Source organism: Symsagittifera roscoffensis, chromosome 5 (assembly GCF_963678635.1).
Source record: "Symsagittifera roscoffensis chromosome 5, txSymRosc1.1, whole genome shotgun sequence".
In the NCBI taxonomy this organism is placed as follows: domain Eukaryota; kingdom Metazoa; phylum Xenacoelomorpha; order Acoela; family Convolutidae; genus Symsagittifera; species Symsagittifera roscoffensis.
In genome coordinates, this window is record NC_087066.1 from 27,790,346 (window position 1) to 27,813,419 (window position 23,074).

Genomic DNA, 23,074 nt, shown 5'->3' on the forward strand with positions numbered 1-23,074 from the left:
TAAGTTTGAAACTTTGGTTCAATAGACTCCATGTGTTGTTAGACGTTGCGTTTAGAAATCAATTGTATTCAATATTTCGGAACGCAAAAGTTAGGGCACTCGAAAAAGTTTATAATTCGTTTTTGTACCATTTTTTGAAACTATTTAACTTTTCTCGAAAATAACTCTCCCATGCTTTGAGTTTTTGCATTTATTCGAAACAACAGGTTGTGTAAACTTCTTCAGCATGAGCGGTTGTTTCCAAAAAATTTTCAAACACAAAAGATGTGGCCCTCGAAAAACTTAAAACTTGAAAAATTTAATACGGTTTTTGTACCTTTTTTTGAAAATTTTTGAATTTATCCAGAACTACCCACCAATTTTTTAGGTTGAGTTTTCAATCAAGCAAATCTGTATTTGGATATGTTCTTTGCTTAAGCAGTCACGTCGTTTTTCCCGAAAAACTTTATTGCTTAAGCGTCCATGTCCTTCTTTTGCAGAACAATGTTATGGATGTCGAAAATTCAACCTTTTGAACGTTTGACCATTTTCTAGAACTTTTTGGTTTTTTTAAGAAACTACCCTATAAAATCTCGGATGAAAAATTTAATCGAAAGAAACGCTTGCGATGTTTTTTTTCAACAGAAGCGGAGACTCTTCAGTTTTTTGGTAGAGAATTGTGATATCTCGGGGAAGGTTCCTATCTCTCAAAAATGTTCGGTCTCTTAATTATTTATGGAGAGAAACAACTAAGGTTCTAGGCAAAGTCCAATTTTTTAAATTACCCATTTTGTTCCGCATTCGAATAACAAGTTCCAAAAAACGTCAAACATTTATCTCTAGCTTCAGCTGGACCCTAGTTATCTTTTATCGAGTTTTACGAACATTTTGGCTTACCTAGTTTTTGTTTATATTTTTTTTAGTTTTCTTATTTTTATGCAAGTGTTGTATCACAAGTGATGCGAGTCTCCGCATCGCCTTTGTTTTCAAAAAGTTTCACGGCAGTTGTTGGCATTGTTGCTGGGGCATGAGTCTTGCTATGTTCATTAAGCTTCATGAGCTCTCTCAATCGCCGTTCCGATCAAGTTGGAAATCATAACGTGCGAATCTCCGAGAGCGAATCTGCGAGCTGTGGCAGAGAAAAGGACAACTTTTAGAGCTTTGCAAAGTAGATGATATCGGAACTTACTCTTCAATTTCAAAAACACCGTTGTTTTGTTTCCGAATTGGCGAGGAGGGACTGGAACTATGTATTAATAGCTTAATCAGCCCGACAAAATCTTTTCTTAGTGTCTCTTTTTCAAACATCATTTTGAAAAAAAAATCTTGCCAAAAGATAGTTGGAACAGATTGAATGAACGCAAGGAAACAAAAAAACACTGATTTGTTTTTCAAAACAAATTTGAAATTTCGAAATTCAAAAGTCAGTGCTTTTTCTGCTCCGTTGGGTTCATTGACCCTGTTTCAATTGTCTGTGGGTTTTTTCAGGATTGATAAGTTTCGGTTCATTAAATTCGCTCAGTGGTCTCATAATGCGTCGTTTTATGAGTTAGTGAGATAGAACACTCAGAAGGATGACTCAAAAGTTATTTTGCGTGAAAGAATAGATTATTCCGATTAAGGTTAAAAAGTTGATTCTCGACTTTCTTAATTTACAAAAAAAATGATGCCTTAAAGCAATAAAAATAATTTTCATGTACATACTGAATCTAATTTAGGTTTAAACGGTCAAATAGTGTACGAAATTTGATGTTTTTGAAAACAAACTTCACGGCAGCAGTTGGACATATGTTCATAAAGCTTCGTGAGCTCTCCGCAATCGCTGTTTGGATCAAACTGGAAATCGTAGCGTGGAATCTGCGAGAGCCGATCTCATTTGAACTGCGCCTTGACAGACTCGTCTACTGTTTTTCGAGCAGTACATCTGGTACATCTGTTTTTCCAGCTATACTGTGTCCTACATCTCGGTCTCGTCGACTCTTCGGATGCGAAATGACATCCGACTCAGGCGATGACTCAAGATTCACACTCGGGTTGGGACAAATGACCGTCTTCCTTGCGAGCTGGGGAAGAGAGAAAGGACAGCCTTCAATGATTGGCAAAATAGATGACGTGGGAAGGACGCCGATGGATCCTGTGGGTGGTATCATTTGAATGGCAATATCACTTGGGAATATCGCCGGTGTCCTGTGACTAATTTCTCCCGATATGACCTCGAATGTCGCGTGGGTTCGCATTGATGAGTTCTTTGGTGTCAAGAGCTCGGGCGTGGTGTCACCGGATGCATTTATGAGGTTTGAGTTGGAGGCGGAAGAACTCGAGCTTCTACGCTCGTGCTTTTTCATGTGTCGTTTCAAATTATTCTGCTGACCGAAGGCTTTGTTACACACCTGATATGAAAGAAATATGTTATTTGAGAAATAATCATATTTCTCAAAGGGAAAAAAGTTTGAATCAACTCCATAAGCGTGTCGTTGCTTCGATAGTTATAGCAATATGGAACCTGATCTAAACTATATTTTATGATTGGATAAATTAAATGTTTTACCAATGTAAAGTATTTAATATTAACCAATCACGATCCATCTAACTAACAACCCACTTATTTGTAAGTGCTGAAGTTACTTGTAATTTCAGCACCAGAGAGATTTGAATTTAACTTAGAAATTAGTTGGACTCTCCCGAGTACTTCAGCAGCCGCAATAAACCAGTATACCCTAGATCTATTGAGCCTAGCAGAGACTAGTTAAACAACCTGAGACTAGATAGTATAAGAGTAAGATTAGGATCGGTATTAGACTAAGAAGTTGCACGAATCTATCCGGCCGAAAATAAGATAGCGTGACGAGCAGACGGTGTACCCTATCCGAAATTACTCTATGAGTTATACACTCCAGCTCTAACTCATCTGGTGCGACCATAAGTCTCGAACAAGACCTTACTAGATTAGAATTAACCAAAATAGATTAGAAATTAGACGAAAACATTTAAAATGTTATACGACAATAATTTAATTGAAATGTCTCTACGACTCAATAGATCAAAGCCAATATTCCGAACCATAACAGAACTACCCGGAATTGGAAGAAGACCTCGAACCAGAGACGACATACGACAAAGTAGAAACTTGCCGTATAGTTATATGATAGTTCGGCAAAAGCCAGAACAAACTTTTATATTTAGAATACTACTGGCAATGAATTTAGATTTTCATTTGCAAACATAAAACCTTGAAGTTATTCTTCAAAATCATTTCAGGCGCTAAACAAATTTAATAATATACAATAACGATTGATAAAAAGATCTCAGATCGTTTTCTTAAATTCTGCAGTATTATACAAAACATGTTTGAAAAATATTTATTAGAAATAAAAATAAAAATTAGTAGCATGACAATAAATGGTTAGTAATCATAAATCATCCTGTTGTTCCAGCTTCATCACCTAAAACATAACAGCAATCATCAACTCACTAATATCATAAAACACTAAATCTTTCCTTTACACAAATTTAAAATTTTATTAAGACTTAAAATCACTTAATTTTAAAATCAGATCATCAAGGCTTATCCTTGGATCTTAAATCATTTTCTACTTAATTAAATTTCAAACTTGATCATCAAGGCTTATCCTTGGATCAAACAGAACAACTTTGTTCTCCCCCACCCACTTAATTAGTGTCTAACGACCTCAAACGTCGATTCACTATCCAACCCTTTCTAAAAACCCAGGACTAATAGAAATTTTTGAACAAAACTAATCATTCAAATTAGGATAAACAGTGAAGAACTTCGGTTATTCATCCTTCACTTGACCCCCCCTCTTATCAGACCCAGGATAAATTTTAGACTTAGTAAGTTTAAAATAGTATCTAACGAACTACTCGCGTTCTAATTATACCTGAACCTTGTGGATCGATTTACTATTCTCCAACCCTTGAACACAATCACTACCCCTAAGTAAGATTAAGTAAGTTAACACCTTAGCTTATACTAGTCACGAGAAAGTAAAAATCATTCTCCGGAATCGATATACTTTTCTCTCCAACCCTGAACAAAAAGACCCAGGTTAAGCTAACCAAAAAATCGTAAGGACTAACAGTTTAAGCAATTAGAATTCACTTAACAATCATTTGCATCCGTCATCCTAAACCTTATGTCATTTAAAAACCTAGGAAATAAACAAACAATCGTTTTACACAATTGTGAAATAGATAACAAAAAATACGACCTTGTAATCACACCTCATACACAAACAGTTGGATACATTCGCACAAAACGACAAACACTAAAGAGAAAAATAATAACGAAACAAAGACAAATAACACGAAAAAGATTTTCAAAAAATCGAAACGCATTTTCAGAATCAGAAACCAACAGTTTAGACGAACTTTACAAACTAAAAGAATCAATAGATAAAAATTGCCCAATTCACGATCAATTATATTTTTCTGACTCAGAAACAACCTCAAATTCATCACAAAGAGGAAAAAGAAGAATAAAAAAGCAGTACAAACACAAACCAGTACATTTATACAATTGGAATCAACCAATTCGACACATTAATAATTACATATTAACAGTCATCGAACGGAAAAATGAGTTCAACGCACACCCCAGGTGACGAAACTCCAGATGATGATGAAATCTTTCCTTTTATAGTAGATGCAGATACTGATAGAGGACAACACATATTTTGTCAAAATTTACTCGTAAATTTATTTGAACCCGGAATCAGTCCATGCAAAACAGAATTCCCAGATGTAAGAATCAAAAGACAAATCATAGATCACTATCTAAAAGATATATGCAACATAACACAACAGTATGGAATCTACTCTATAGAATTCACTTCCCCAAACCATAATAATAGAACATATACTATTCAAACAGACGATCTTGATTTACAATTTTCAAAAGTTTTTTCAGAATATATAAAAAGCATCCAATACCATAACTCACAAAGAGCAAACTCCATTTTCACAAATGAAGTTTTCGCAATAATATATAGTTATATTTCAATATTAGAAAACGAACTCCCATTAACAAATGTCTCACCGACAGAAACATCTAAACATTTAAGAGTACGACATGAAATCACACTACTCTCTAGTTATTTAAACATTATTAAAGAAAATTTCACGAAAGACGACGTTTCACAACATACAAAACACGATCTACAAAAAATTTTGGCATGGTTCATAATAGATTATTTCACACACAATATTGATTTAATTGCACAAGCAAGAAAAAATTTTAGACCCCAAAATTCGAACGATGATACCGCCATCACCGAACAATCAGATTATGTTTGGGACCCCGAATGGTCTCATCCCGCATTTATAAGCTTTCCACAGTCAATCTCAAGTCAAGCAATAGGTACAATATCTTACATAAGAGATTATGTAAGAGTAATACCCTTAACCATTGATGCAACACCATTAAACTATAATACATTTTTGCCCGATACACAAAATAATAGTTTAAACTCTACAGTCATACACAATGAAAACCTCAATGGAACTAGGAATCTTACTCAACAAGATATCCAGACACCATCACACTTCATAAATGAAGAAATTGTACACACAACAACTACACAACAAAGTATTTCACCAATACGTCCAAACTTAACAACACCAAGAAATACAAATCCTTCACAAACACAGGTAACCTTACAATCAACCGTTAAACCTTCGGTTGCCCCTAAATATTCACATATGGATTACCAAACATACAGACCCATGACAATACCACCAAAAACACGCAAAACATTCACTAGAAACAACTTTGCAGACCATATTTATAATTATACACATCCATCAAAAACAAATTACCAACCACGAAGAAATTTTAACCAGTATACAAGATCTCGAAACTGGGATAACCCAATGACCCAACCTAATTCAATAAATTTCCAAACAAATCCTCCACAGGATCACAGTGAAAATTACCCATTTTTTCAACAAAATAAAAATAAAAAACAGACATCTTATCAAATGGATTATTTATCCTCAGATGATGATTTCTTACAACCAGACATATTTGCACCATATACTCAAGAATATCGTAGACAAGGAATACAGAAAACACGTACAAATCATAGAAATTTTTCTCCACAACCGATAGATGCACAACATCAACAACCAAGTCAACAACAAAATCTAATTAATACACAATCTTTTCAACCAATTCAACAACAAAATCCAATGACTACACACTCGTATCAACCAACACAAATGCAAAATGAAATACCACTCCCATATTATCTTCAACAACATAAAATAACAAGAAACCAACTTTCAAATTTTTCTCAAATGCCAAATGCAGCAGAATCATTACAAATGACAATGAATCCATACCTAATGGGTGGATCATCAATAACATCAAACAAACCTTTAATGGTTTTCACAGGAACAGACCCTGAATACTCTGTAGAAGATTATTTAAATGCAGTAACAGCAAATTTGATTTTAAACATTGGACCTGAACCAATTAACACGCCACTACATCAAAACTGGATACATCGACGCACAGCGTTGATACAAACAACCTTAGATGGCGCAGCCCAAAAATGGTTTTCAGTACTACCTCTAGAAATAAAATCAAACTGGAAAAGATTTACACAAGAATTTTCAAAAATGTTTGACTCCGAAAGAAACAAACAACAACAAAGAGTTTTATGTAATGAAATTCGCAGATTACCAAACGAAACCATCAAGCAATTAGCAGTAAGAATCGAAACACTAGTTCGAAAAGCATATTCACTAAATACACACGATTATAAAAATACAAAGATGACAGAAATCTTAATGATGACCTTAACACCACAGTTAAGAAAAATAGCAATAAAGAAGAGAGCATCCCATCCTTCCTCAATTCGAGAACCCGATTTAGATTTTAGAAAACTAGTAGACAAACTAGAACAAGCAGAAATCACGATGAAACTAGAAGAAACGGAAAATCTAAAATTACAATACGTTAACAGAATTGAAACGACTCCCACTAATATTAATAATATACAAGAATCAGACACAGATCTCGTTGAAAAAATCACTGAAATACTCAATATTTATGAAAAGAACCCAAACTTTAAAGGCAAACCATCTTTCAAAAAATGGTGTAATTATTGCCGACGATACGGACATAGTATTTCCGAATGTAGACAAAAACAGCAAGATAGTCAAAATAAACCTCACAAATACAAAGAACCAAATAAGTCATTCTATCAATATATGAAGAAAGATCAAAATCTACCAAACAAAAATGTATACAGCAACAATAGTTCCGGAAAACCACTTCCGAACAATACAAGTTATACAAGAAATCAATCCCCATATAACTCAAGTTATAGAGGAAGATCACCAGAACGAAGAAACACGCAAAATTCATCACAAAATCACTACAATAGACCAAATAGTAGAAATAACTACTCCAGATCAAATTCAAATACACAACGATATGTTTCTAGATCTAATTCCCAATCAAGAAATAATTACTATCCAAACAACCAATCACGAAATTCATCATACAATAGGAATAGAAACTACTCCTATAATCGAAATAGAAGTTATTCAAACAACCGAAACCAGAATTACCCGAACAATCGATCAAGGAATAACTCATATAATAGATCGAACTATAACAGACCAAACAGCAATTATCAAAATAGATGGCGAAATAATTCACAAAATCGACACTCAAGTTATAATAATCGTTATAGAAATTATTCCCAATCACCACACCGGAATAATAATCACTATAATAACTCTAATAATCGTCACAGAAGTAGTACACCAAAACATCAAAGACAAATCAATCAAGTACAGTCTAATCCAGAAACAACATCAGACCCTCCAGGTATTGATGACACAGTAACTGATACGTTACAACTCAATCAAATAAACTGTACATCATCAGATTCAGAAAGTGATACAGAAAACACTCTTTCTATCAATATGATAAAAGTCGAAAATGACTATGAATCTGTAATATATGAACAACCTTTTTCATCACACATATATGAAAATCAATCAGAATTTCTTCCAAATTATTACGCCACACCCATAAATTCCACACCAACAACGCAAGAAACGAATGAAATTAACACTACAAATCAAACCAATAAAAATATCAAAACAAAATGCTTGAATACAAACCACATCTATCAAAATATACAAAAAGAACAACCCAAAGAAAAAATCTGGACAATACCATTTCTCTTAGAAAGCCCAAGAAACAAAGAATTTCAACCACCAGACCTTGAAATCGATTTTTTAATTGATTCAGGAGCAGAATCAAACATAATAAACATTCCCACATGGAATGAAATAAAAACTTTACACCCAAAGCTAACGCCTCTTGAAACCTCTAGTAAACTAGCAACAGCACAAGGATCAACATTGATAAACTACGGAAAAATCCAATTATTTCTCCTCCCCACCAGAACAATGGAGCAAAGCAAAATTTTAAATAAGCCATTTAAACAAATATTCCATATCACTGATATTAAATATAATATCATTGGAATACCATTTATTTCGAAGTATATACCAACAATTAACATACTAAATAGTAAAATATTAATCAAAGATAAATATACAAAAACAAAAGAAACATCCTTAACATTTTTTCAAAGATTAAATAAACAACCACCATTCTTTTCAAAATTCTATCCGATATTTAACCAACAAAGAAAACACCTGAAACCACTATCAGGAAACATCTATAATTTTTCAATTAAACAAGTTCACCAATATGATAAAGAACAAAACAAACAAAAATTTTATATGTCAGATTTTGAATTCAAACCTATTCATAAATTTTTCAAAATCACAATCTCTTCAATAAAATATTTGAAAAATTCGAATTCAGATATTATTTCCTTACATGTTTATAACAACACACCTTACCAAGTAACATTACCTTTAGGACTTTTAGGATATTGTGAAACCAACGCCACAATATCACCAATACACGAAAAAGCCTATCGTGTAAATAATATACTCCAACTATTAGATATTTGTCAATCTACAATTCTTAATGAAGAATTATCGATAAACAACATAATAAATCACGAAAACAGAAATACAGATTACTTCACAAAAACCCCATATTTCAAGCCTACATTCAACATCAGTAACTACACAGAAGACCAACAGAAATTTTTAACAATGTTTAATTTCCAACATTCACAAATAACACAAGACGAATTCGAAAAGTTAGCCAAACAGCTAATTAAATATTCAACAGTCTATGCAACATCAAAATTCGATGTTGGAAAAATCAGTTCATCACTACATCTCCCATTAAAACCAGACGCAGTTTTCAAAAAACAGAGAGCAAGTAAAGTACCAATTCACTTACATGATAAAGTAAACAGATTACTCGATATTTTAGAACAATACAACATTATATCACCAGTAAACAAAGAAGAACAACCAAAAGGCAACACATTTATCAACCCCGTTATTATTCTAGCTAAAGGAGAATCATTAAAAATCGTTCTCGATGCTAGATACCTCAATTCACTCATAGATGAATCCAAATGTAATTGGCCCATCGAACCAATACAAGTAATTTTAACAAAAATAAACGGTAAATACTTTACAACCGCCGATATGAATAGTGCATACAATCAAATGCCACTAGATGAACAATCACGACGTTTAACACAATTTGTTATCGGAAACCAACAATATGAATTCAACCGCTTATTCTATGGAATATCAATAGGACCAGCAGCATTTTCAGCTTTTATGAGCAAAATTTTTAGACCACTAATACTCAAGAAAAACGCAATCACCTATCTAGACGATGTTTTTATGCAATCACAAACAAAAGACGAAATGTTCAATGTTTTAGAAAAATATCACCAAATACTTCAGAACGAAAATCTGAAGGCAGCACCCGATAAATCACACTTCTTTTTGACAAGAGTTAAATTCTTAGGACATAATATAGAAAGAAAAACAATCACTCCACTGAAATCACGCATTGACGCTATTCAAAAACTTCAACCACCAACAAATAAAAAGAAAATCCAAGAATTCCTTGGAATGTTAAACTTTTTAAGTAAATATGTTTATAAAATGCAATTATATTTACGACCATTTTACAACATCCTTAGACAACAAAATAATTTTGAATGGAATACAGAACATCAAGCACGATTCGAAGAAATAAAGAAACTTTTAACTGAACAAATTTCAAACACAATTCCAGACCCTGATCAACCATTTTATGCAATGTGCGATGCTTCGAACTTTGGCATCGGTGCAGCACTATTACAATCACATAATGGTACAAATAAAATGAACCTCATATCAGCAAATTCTCGATTATTCACTCAAGCAGAGCTACGACTCTCAACTCTAATGAGAGAATGTACAGCCATAATATATACACTGACAGAATATGAATTTCTGATACTTGGATCAAAACATCCCACAGTTTTATTCACAGACCATAAACCAATCATTTTTCTTTTCACACAGAAATCTAATCCAAACCACCGAGTTTACAGATTTCAACTAATTCTAATGAAGTTTCCAAACTTACATATAGTTTGGACTGCAGGAAAAAATCTTGCATTACCAGATACCTTAAGTCGAAATACACCACCTGAATTACTTACACGAAAAACAACAGTTGAAATACCCAAAAACATAAAATTCTACCTTGCAGAAAACGAAACATCACCCCGATTAGAATGCAAATATGCAGTAAAAACTGATATTGAACAATCACAAATAAATAGTTTACAACATTTCCCACTTTATTTAGATTGTCAAAATAATCATTATGAAGTTGACCTCCTTGGAACATCAACTTTCAAACCAATCCCATATTCTCACTGGATAAAAAATAACACCCAACAAAAACGAACAAAACAACACCAAACTAAAAAAGACCATTTTCCACTAATAGAAAAAGAAAATTTAACTGATAAAATAAATTTATCAGGACCACCAACAACCGATTCCAAATACACAATAAATCAAGTTTTCGACCTCCATGACCCATTAGATACAATACCCTTATCTAAATTCGAAATTGAAAACATTTTTCTCCCTCCAACAGAAACAATTACAATTTCAACACTAAAACAATACCAAAATCTTGACCCAATAATTCGACAACTAAAATCATGGCACAAATATAAAACTAAACCTACCAAAGCAGATTCAACCATACTAGGCAACAAGACACTCCTCCGATATTTTCGCAAATTTAATTACACAACAATTAATGAAACTACAGACCTTTTAGAGTACAACTTAAACGAATCCACAGTCCCCTGTCTTCCTTTAAGTATGATTCTCATCGCTTTTAATATCTCACATACTCAAAATATTAAAGGACATTCTGGATCAGAAAAAACATATTCAAACTTTATACAAAATTTTTACTTCCTAAATGCACCAATCTGGATAAAAGTACTATGCAATGATTGTATAGTATGTCAACTAAATAAACCTTACCCAAATCAAAAACAAATAGCACAAAAACAAGATTTTAAAGGACAAAGTTTGTACTTTAATCACCGTATCTCATTTGATACTAAAGGCCCAATTTCACCCTCATCAGAAGGAAATTCCTACATTATGGTAATTGTTGACGCATTCACACACTATGTAGCACTTAACCCAGTACCACACTGTAACGCTTATTACGCATATACAACACTTTATGAACACTGGATAGCAAAATTTGGACTACCAGAAATTTTAGTCACAGACAACGGTACAGAATTCATAAATAATGAAATAATAACACTATGTCATTTATACAACATTAAACACAAACCACGTACATCTCACGCACCTTGGACAAACGGCTTAGTCGAAGGTATGAACCGTTCATTACAAGAATATCTTAGATGTATCATCAACGGAAATGATACAAAATATACCGAATGGTCAGCAGATGTAAAATTATTTCCCTTAGCATATAACTCACAAATTACGACAACACTAGGAATGTCACCATACGAAATGGTTTTTAACCAAAAGCCACGCAAACCAATAATGTTTACAGCAAATTCCCATAAAAACGCACAAGGTTATTGTCAACCAAATAAAGATTCAATTTGTTATAACCTACTTTTACATACACACGATGAAGATCATTTTCATCACCCACAAATTCTTAAATTAGCCTCCGGTACACACACCGAATGGATTTTAAATAGAGATAAGAAACACAATGAAATCTATCAAAAAGTAACAAAAAAGTTATTACAAAGACAAAACATTAATGAACAAATCAATTCACGTTTTACACCAGCCTCCGAATTAAAAATTGGAACATTTGTTTTAATACCTAATTGTAATACTCAAAAAGGAATTTCTAAAAAATTACAACCCCTTCGAAAAGGACCATACCAAATAATTGCAAGACCCACTGATGTCACATATAAAATTACCGACTCAAACAAAAAAGAAATCGTTCAACATCGAAACAACCTATTACCTTATTACCCAAAAGAATACGCACTCCGCGAATTAACTCAATTATATTCTTTCACAGGATTAAAAATCATTCTCAAATGAACCACATCTGAAAAATACAGAACAAAATGATAACCCCACCGAAAATCAAAGCACAAAACCAACCGCTACCAAAAACACTACAAAAAATCTAGACCATAAAGAATCCCAAAAGCAAAGAAAAAATAGAAAAATGACAGAACAAATAATACCCCAAGAAGGAATAGACAAATCAGAACATAGAAAAACAACAAGACTCCGAAATCAACCACGTAAAAACTACAAAATGTTCATCCCCCAATCTAAAATATTAAAGAAAGTAGAATTTAAAAAGTAATTTTAAACTTTATACTTCACAATCTTGAAACCTCCGTAACATTTTTCATTTCAATTTTTCAAAATAACATGCTCACAAGTACGCAATAATTCTAGTTCAAAATAGACCAATAGGATTCATCCAATCCGCCACTTTCTCTAACTCAAACTAAGATCAATTAGACGAATAATCTAGAACTCCAGGCACATCTATAACTATAACTTTACGACCTCCAGGTCAAAAATAAGCAAACCACTCCAACTTGACAACTAAAATAAATATCACCATAATACCGTACCCCTCCCTTATCTAATAACCCAAAGATCAACAATATTTCCCCAACTCAGACCACGAATACCCCCAAAACAAATTTGTTAACTTAGCCTAAAGTAACAAAATGCACATTTTAATTAGCCTAAAGTATAAAAATCTCACCATACCCCGGATCATTTGACAAACAAAAATAAAGAAAAAGACGACCTCCCGATCACCATAAAAATTGCCCCCAACAATTTTTTCCAAAACTCAACCCACTTGTCAAAAAACTAATAAATAATCCGACCACACTTGAAAATCGCCTCAAACAGCAAAAAATATTCGACCAAGAGATCATTTCTTAAATGCTCTTCTATCAATCAGTTACTAAAATACTCATAAATCTTAAACATTTTTTTACAATACTTGAAACCTTTATAATATTTCTTTTTGATATACTTGAATCTTTTCTAATAATCCTAATCATTTTTTGTAACATTTTTTTAATTTTCTACACTATTCTCGAACTATTCCTTCAACTTTCCAAAACCCTTGAATATATCCACAGGTACGATTTCAACAACTTGTCTAAATGATACGAACAATTTTCAGTAGAACTGATATTTTTTTATTGTTTGTAATTTTCATAACATTTTTATCATCCCTCATTTTGACAATATGTAAATGTATAAAGAAAGCAATCATCACATTTGCCCTAGCAACAATTTTCCTAATTATTTTTTTGGAAGAATACTATAATAAACATAAACCTTCCCAATAAAGTAATAACCCAAAAATCCATCAAAAATTGCTACCCAACAGTCACAGAGTCAGTCTTCACCGACATCATCCCAAGATAACCCAACACCACCTTCAAATACTCAAAATTCTCAAACATCTACACGAATTTCTTTTCAAGATAATCCATACAACTTTGAAGAACGGCACGCTCGTTTATCTGAACCACTAGAACCAGTTCAACGACAAGCATCTCTAAGTGAACCAACATATAACCTTTACCCAACACTACCACAAGAACTAAGTAGAATACGACACCTAAGTCAAAACCAAAACACAACAGAAATAAATAGACAAATTATACATCCCCGTCGAAATAGAAATTTTCAAACTCCTCGAGTTCATTTCGAAATACCTCAATCACCATCACAAACCACTCCAGAAAACACCACTGGTATCACACCAGAAACTCCTACACTTTTTTCACAACGAAGCACTTCAAGCCTACCCTCAGATTACTTAGGTTCAACACCAACATCTGAACAAGCACGAGAAAATCCTTTTAACCCCCCAAACCTAACATCACGACTGCCATATTGGACTACACATTCATTCACACAAGGTGAACCAAATTTAGCCAATGACCCCATAGACATTTCTACAGATACAACATCTTCATCACTACCCGAAACATTATCACTCCCATCAACACCATCAATTAGTCAAATCTCACCGACACCTTTTAACTTAACTTTCCCAAACAATCTCGACGCAAGATACCAAGAACAATCATTAACAAATATTCCTTTAAGATTAGATTGGAATACATTCACAGCACCTCCACCATTATTTGGACAACATCAAGAAAGTAACCGCCTTCATAACTGGGCACTTAATAGATTACAATATCGCCAAGATATTCACAACGATATCCGTGATCACAATATTCAAATACTCCAACAAAACAGTTTACAATTAAAATTTGAAATCACAATTAAATTAAACAATATCAACCAACATCCCTACCCATTAAACCCACCAAATATAACAGCTCAATCACTACCACCACCGTTTATAACTACTGAAGTAATATATAAATACGACAGATATACCAAAAACACAATTGGTTACATTACATTTTATAACCCATACTCAGGATTATCATACACATGTATATTCTAAAATTATTAATTTTTTTCCAACTCCTTTTTCTAGTAACCTCAAATCAAAACATAAACTCTTCCCCCTGTACAGGACCACAAGATTTATTAGTAACACATTACGATTGTGAAGAAAATGAACAAAAAACACTACACAAATATGCAATAAATCAAGTGTCACAATGTGAAACAGAACCACAAGCTATAGAAACCACAAATGTAATAGCAACACTCTATTCAAAAGCCCGAGCAACAACAGTTACAGGTTATAAATTCACAGCGACATTTTCCGAAAAGAAAGTACATTGTTCACAAGTCTCCAACGGAAACAAAAACCGACTTGACCATGAATCATTCTATCAAAGTAATATAGAACGTCTTTTACATCTCAATCCCGACGATTGTAAAAACGAATTACTTAGACTAAACATCACACAAAATAAAAACTCCGAAAGAAAGTTAGTTAACTTTCAAGTTTTTTCAGACTCCGTACATCAATCACAACTTGAAAGACACCAAGGACATATAAAACTAGACGACAAATACCCGTATAACGGCGCACACGGACGATTAACCTATGACCTACACGATAAACATTGGATACCACACATTGGTATAAATAACCCATCAAACTGCAAAGCAGACACGAAAAATAAAGGATACCAAGAAATAATGTTTTTCGATTGGAAAATACAACTCGAAAAAATACAACTCACACGAGATTTATCTGATAACACAATGATCTATCAAGGAATCCGACTACCTTGTAAAAATGATCAAGGATATTGCGACCCTACAACAAGAACACAAGCAACAATTGTTTGGTTCCCCGAAGATACATGTACAACATTTCAAGTAGCAAGAGTACACGCTCGTATGATCAAATTTCACGACAAATATTTCATACAATCAATACCATATGAACAAGTAAATCCATCACGAAAAATAAGCACTGATTTTCGAAACATTCACAAAATAGAAAATAAATTGACACGTTTTCAAATATATCAAGAAACAGAACTTGCATGTAAATACAGGAATCCACTTCACAGAACACAATACTCTGAAATATTAGTTGAATACGAAAAAGGATTCGACATGAACACTGGAAAAATAAAAATTGACCCATATGCCACAGGTCATCCTCCAAACGAAGGAACATCCTATATACCAGTAAATTTTGAAAAAAGCAACGGACAACCTGGTGGACATCTAAAACCTTATGACACCAGAAGCACACGCTTACAAGAGTTATCACTAATGAATACAACATATTTCGGTAATATCCACTATGATATTCATCTAGATATGAAACTAGACTATACAATTAGCCGCATTTTTCAAGAAATGTCACTCTCCGAATTAGAAACACTACACCAACTATGTGAATTAGAACGAACACAAATATTACAATCACTTGCACTAGCAGTATTAAAAATACCCTATGCAGGATACTTATTATCAGGAAATAGATCAAATTTTTTAGACTATGAAGGAAACATCTTATGGTTTTATACTTGTACTAAAAAGTATCACCACTATACGTTTTTGAAGATAAACGATGTTATAAAAGAATCCCTATCTTTTATAAGAATAAAGTACATTTCGTGGATACACTTTCACGAAGAACCTATTTCTGGGATACTGCAGTCCCATGTGGATCAGAAAACAGCCACAATGTAGTACAACTAAACCCTGATGAAAATAAATATTATCTTCTCACTCCATACCCCACATTAATGCAACCACTCAAAAAATTTTCACCAGAAAGCATTCGCGCTATTGCTCGAAACCCAAATATAGACTTACAATCAATAGGAATCTATTCAAAATCAGATATTCAACATCACATTAGAACACAACAATTCCAAGAATTGTTAACACAGATGGACACTATACAAAGGCAATCAATTGACCAAAATCTACGCAAACTTGCAGAAACCGCAGGATTTGCCGATATCTACACGCAAGACTATAGCGGATATTTTAAAGACATTAAAGATTATATATATCTAAACGGCGAAAAATACCGTCCCCAAGATATATCACCAATTAACATTTTTAGTTTTGTTACACTCAAGAATGAAATCCTTGATTTTCTAGGATGGCCCTACTACATCTTAGAAAAATTGACTATTTTATACGCAATGTTTAACTTTATTGGATTTCTTTTCTCACTTTTAAAAGGAATCTACAACACATGTGCTATACACACACAAGTAAACAGACAAGCAAGCGTAGCACGCATACTCTTTGCAGGATTTTTTGGAATTTTTTCCACATCTATAAACAAAATTCTTTTAGACGCACAAATAAAAGAATACAACACAAAAATAGCAACACGACAAAACACATACGACGAAGAACATAACAATGTAGACATAACGCCAACGGCACCACAATTACCACCCCTACCGCATAACCATCCACTCTCCCTAGTCCCACGAAATTTTCGAAATTTAGCAATCACACATAATCAAAATGTTCGACTCACCACATCACAAAGTCCCATCCAACATATAATGACACACCAATCACAAGATGATAATACTTATGAACAAATTATTGAACAACCCCATACCACCGCTTTTCAATCTCAAAATAATATTTTTTTTAGCCCACGATGAGCCGCCAACTTGGATCACTACACCGATCAAATTCCCATCCAACCAATCTTACCTCTCCAATCCCAATCATACCACTTTTTGCTTTTCCGCCACCCGATTTTCCATCTAGCAATGTAACATCAGGCATGAATTCCGACACTAACTCACATATTTCAGTTTTATACTCCATCTCACAGCTAAATAACCCGAATATTGAAACCCCCGATGAATTTGCCGACTCAGAACCATCCCCATCCAATAATTTTCATAACCCTTCTAATTTTTCTCAACCTCCTTTTCAACCCATATTGTCCAATAACCCTGACCCAATCATTTCCACACCCTCTTATGCTTCCCAAGTTACCCCAACCTACTCCTCATACCATTCTGACCAATCATCTCATTCTGCAGACACCCCCCGAATCTCCCCAGAGCTAGATAATTTTATTACCCTCCAACAACAACCCTACCACCTTAACACCCCGACCATAAACCAAATCTCCTCCACTACACATTCATCCAACCCCCCTACCCCTACACCCTCTTCAAATTATACTGAATCATTAACACCATCATCCACATCCACTATATCTTCACTAAACACTAATAGAGCTTACCGCACTTTTAAAAGAAAATTCCCCAACCATCCTTTCCCAGCAAAACCAGGAACAGCCCGTGAATACATCAACCACCCCCAGCATACTAACACTAAAGAATTTTTAGCTATCACTTTACCCTCATTTCCACAATACACCTTAAACACCCCTCACGACGCTAACGAAACACGCAACTTTGTAGATGAATACGTTTTAATGCCCACTCTCTCTTGGACCTCATACTATCATTTCACTAACCCTCTTTGCTTACCTTTATCCAGCACTTCCATCGATATAGAACGAAATAAAGACATGCTATATCGACTAACTACACCACTAACCGCTAGACAATTTACTTACGTTGGATATAAAAAATCACTAAAAATACACACTGCACCAAGAGCTAATGAATATACACTAGAATACTACGATCACAACATCATCAGAGCTAACCAAGATCAATTCTTAGACGACGATCGCTTCGCTAATCCACAAATCACCGAGAAATTTTTCATCAAGACACCATATGTATTTACACTAAACATCTTCGACCGTAAATATGATCACATTATTTCAGAAGCACTAACAGACACACAAGCATACGAAAGTTTTAAAGAGCGCTTCCAAATCTTTTCACTAACCTTTCATTTCCTTGCACCACACGAAAGAGATTTGCACTGCTCACATGATATTATGTTGCGCACTAAACAAACACATACATACAGTTACTATCGTTTCATCCAAAATCACTTTGACCTACACACACCCTCTAGACAACCACACCATCGTTTTCAATTCATCAATTCAAAATACACTTCACCGTATTTCCTAAATTTCACATATTGTATTAAAGACACTAACCTTCATGGTATTCTTCGTAATTACGACCCCATAACCCAAATGTACATCTTCTGTCCCATCATCAAGACCTTCAACTCCGACGAAAACCGACCCTTCCTTATCCCGCACGAGTTTGTACAACCTATAGAAATCCCAATATTAGAATTCATCCACAACACTAAATTTAATCACAAATTATATAACTTAATCCAAAACACACCTTATGAGTTTGCAGTTGGCACTGAAGAACTAACCACCATTAAAGCACTTCAATTGCTTTGGCCACTGCTTCAAACTAAAAATATCATCCGCATTTTAGCTAAATTACTAACAACTTCAGAACTAATTCACGACATCTTCCCCCACGGTTTTTTCCCCGACGACTAACAGGTAAGTATGAATTAAGTAAATATTACTAACTAATTACAGTATTAAAAACTCACCATTCTTTATTCATGTTTTCCTTATATTTTTAGCTTTCATCCGACAATCACCTACAAAAACCACAAAAGAAACAATAAAAATCACAATTTTCATCAAACAATTTTAAAATTCTATTAATCTCTTACACTTATAAATTTCTAAATTTAATATCAATGCAGTAAATTCATCTATAAAATTTTCCCCCAAAGCAGTAAATCTAATTATGATGAAAATTTGTATCTTAATATTCCCCCATGACTAGCAGTAAATTTCCAAATTCTATGTAGTAAATTAAATAAATGCAAATGCAGTACTAACCTTTTGATATTTTTATTCATTCGCACAGAAATTCTATCCACACTCGCACAGCTCGCCCACGAAGAATCGTTTAAAATAATGAATTTCAGTTTCAAGTTTTCACACTCAACAACTCTAACATAAAATAACATGTTTCAAACTTTCCTTTAACCCGGTTGGAAAGGAATCATATACTAAACAAAACTAACCAACGCAGCTTACTAAATACCACAAATCATAGAATAACAGCATGACTAAGAAAAGGAAACCAACGGTACCCAAACCGGATTAACCCAGTTTAAAACTGGATAATTTATTCTTTTGAAGACTATTACAAAGTCTTAGAAAGAAATAATAAAACACAAAAAAGTCGAAAGACAAACCCATACCACAAACAATTTGATTTTTGGAAAAAGGACATAACCAACAAGACATAAGAAAGACCACAACAAACCCAACATAAAACGTTGTCACATAACAGGACCCCTCATAAAAACCGCATGAAATCATACTCCCACTCCTGGCCTAACCCACCAGAAGAGGACGTCCTGAGCATGCTCTATAGCCGGCCTAACCCACCGCGCTACATCCACGCTTTGTGACCACACTCCTAATTTTAATAAGAGCTACTCAAGGGTGAGTAACTCTTCAAAATAACCGAACTAAAACAAAAAGCTTTTGTGAAAACAACTAACTAAAATCATTATTAAAAAATATTAAACTAATAAAAGTTTTATAAAATGTAAATTATATTATGCAATACATAGATCAGAATACAACATCAAGGACGAACATCAAGAGACAAAACGATCCCACTACACTCGAGAGAGAATGACCAACTACAACCGATATGCCGCTCACAATCACAACTCAAAGGATTTAGAGTACGACTTGACCTCGCAGAAAAGGACTTCATTGAACTAGGCCAATGACCACCTCGATGACCCAAGTGTACGTACAGATCCGAGTAACCAGGCATCCCCTCCACGCACAATCTCCACGCCATTCCCAAGCTAGATCAGACACAAAAGAAGTTCTCCCCGAAGAACAGAAAAACCTGACATAGCCAACCATTCTGAAATCAGAATTGATTTTGTTGCAGAGACTCAGTCGTTGTCACAAGAAGAACACAACGTCTTATGTCCCTAACTCCAGCTTCCTGAAACTTCTTTAACAAAGAAGAAGCGGAAGAAAATTATGATGTTCGCCAAATACCAACGTCCATCATCCATCCTTGAATTACAGAAGAACTGTTCTAAAAAACTCTGTAAAACCCGGATGGGTGGAACCTGATCTAAACTATATTTTATGATTGGATAAATTAAATGTTTTACCAATGTAAAGTATTTAATATTAACCAATCATGATCCATCTAACTAACAATACACTTATTTGAAAGTGCTGAAATTACTTGTAATTTCAGCACCAGAGAGATTTGAATTTAACTTAGAAATTAGTTGGACTCTCCCGAGTACTTCAGCAGCCGCAATAAACCAGTATACCCTAGATCTATTGAGCCTAGCAGAGACTAGTTAAACAACCTGAGACTAGATAGTATAAGAGTAAGATTAGGATCGGTATTAGACTAAGAAGTTGCACGAATCTATCCGGCCGAAAATAAGATAGCGTGACGAGCAGACGGTGTACCCTATCCGAAATTACTCTATGAGTTATACACTCCAGCTCTAACTCAAATATATGAAAATTATTTTAAAAATGAATAATTCGTCTTTCAGTTTTTTATTTTCTAAATTCCAGCTCAAAGTTGTCAAACAAGTTGTCAATTTAAGTTATAAGCATTGAAGATTAATATGACTATCATTGAATGATTAATGATTGCTTAATGATTGGAAAGAATGACTAAAGATGTCTCACCTCGCATTGGTAGGGTTTTTCCTTGCTGTGTGTATTCCTCACATGTCGCTGCAAATTACTCGATATACTGAAGGCTCTGTTGCAGTACTTGCACGCGTACGGCTGCTCTCCCGTGTGAGTCCTGAGATGTCTAGTCAAATTAGATGACCGAGGGAACACTCTGTGACAGAATTTGCACACGTACTTTTCATTGCTAGAGGTACGAGGCGACGGTTCATCTCCCACATTACAAGCATATGCAATCGAATCGTGCGAAGCTGCGGGTTTCAGTAAACCTCTAAAGTACGATGAAGAAAAAGGATAATTCCCAATTCTAGAGAACACATTCAATACTTGCCCTCCGGCATCGGAATCAAATCCAAGTTGAGGTTGTTGTAGCAATTTCTCGTGCTCAAATTGATCGGAAGCGTTTTCCATGCTCAGCCAAGCAGGCTGCTCAGAGTCAAGAGCATTTGCTTCCGGATGACCAAATTGCAGAAATTTTTGGACTTGTCCAAAGTTTTTAGCCTGATTCAAAGTTCCGTTGGAAACATGATGTTTGTTCTCTGCTAGCCCATTTTGAGAGTCACAGTCAAACATTTCTTGTTCAGTCGAATAGTTCGCATCATCTACAATTTCAACGTCAATTAGTTCGGTTTCGGCTTCCATTTTGATTGTCGAGTTGTTTTGTTCGTCTTTGTTTTCATTTCCCATCAAATCCATCTCGCATTTTTCGTAGTTTATCTTGTTTGGACTCTCGCTTGTTTCCGATATCTCCTCTTTGACTTCCTGGTCCGAGCCGAACTGGTTTCTCGGGTTGCTCCAATCAAGCGGCATCAGTGACTGGCGGCTCGTATCTTCTGAAATTTCTTCTCTTTGCATGAAAGCTTCCTCTTCGGAGCTCAAACTGCGTTGATTCTTAACTCTGTTCTCGTTAGCCGAGCCGATAACAGAAGCCGAGACGCAGCTTCCTGTCATGAAATGAGTGTTTGGAGTACAAACATTCAAGCGTTGTGCTGCTGTGGTCACTACCGATGTTGATGGCCGGTGTACTACGTTCAGTAACTCTTCTATGCAGAACCCGCCTCGGTGTTTGTTAAAAGCTCTGATGGATTTGAAACTATCGCCGCAAGTAGAGCAAGTTACTTTTCGTTTGTGCTTTCGCTTGTGTCGGCATAGGTTTGAGAGTTGAGTGTAAGATCTTTTACAAATCTCGCAGACGAATGGCTTCAACACACCGCTGCTGTGTATGTGCATGTGCTGTTTCCGTCCACTAATTGTAGCGAACTGTTTTCCGCATATTTTGCAGGAGAAATTGCGACAAGGAGACGCTTGTTCCTGGTGATTACGAGACTCCATAGATTCAATGCGACTTGGGGTCTTGGGAGTTTATGAGAGTTGGGATCTGAATCGTCGGTGCTTGGAGAGGCCAACTGAAAAATGAGGCGGTAATAAAAGAAAAGAATATATCTAACATTAACCATTTGAACAGTTCATCAACGCGGCGAAAGAAAAACACGA

The 23,074-nt window shown here is 34.6% G+C and overlaps 1 protein-coding gene across 1 annotated transcript; it reads right to left on the minus strand.

The window, feature by feature from the left end:
- Nucleotides 1-1,880: 1,880 nt before the first annotated feature.
- On the minus strand, nucleotides 1,881-22,647 carry LOC134846683 (zinc finger protein 90-like). Its single transcript, XM_063864068.1, has 2 exons — nucleotides 21,575-22,647; nucleotides 1,881-2,369 (listed from the first exon to the last, which is right to left on the minus strand). Exons 1-2 carry the CDS (start codon nucleotides 22,529-22,531, stop codon nucleotides 1,881-1,883), a joined length of 1,446 nt encoding a protein of 481 aa, XP_063720138.1. The 5' UTR covers nucleotides 22,532-22,647.
- Nucleotides 22,648-23,074: the final 427 nt, after the last annotated feature.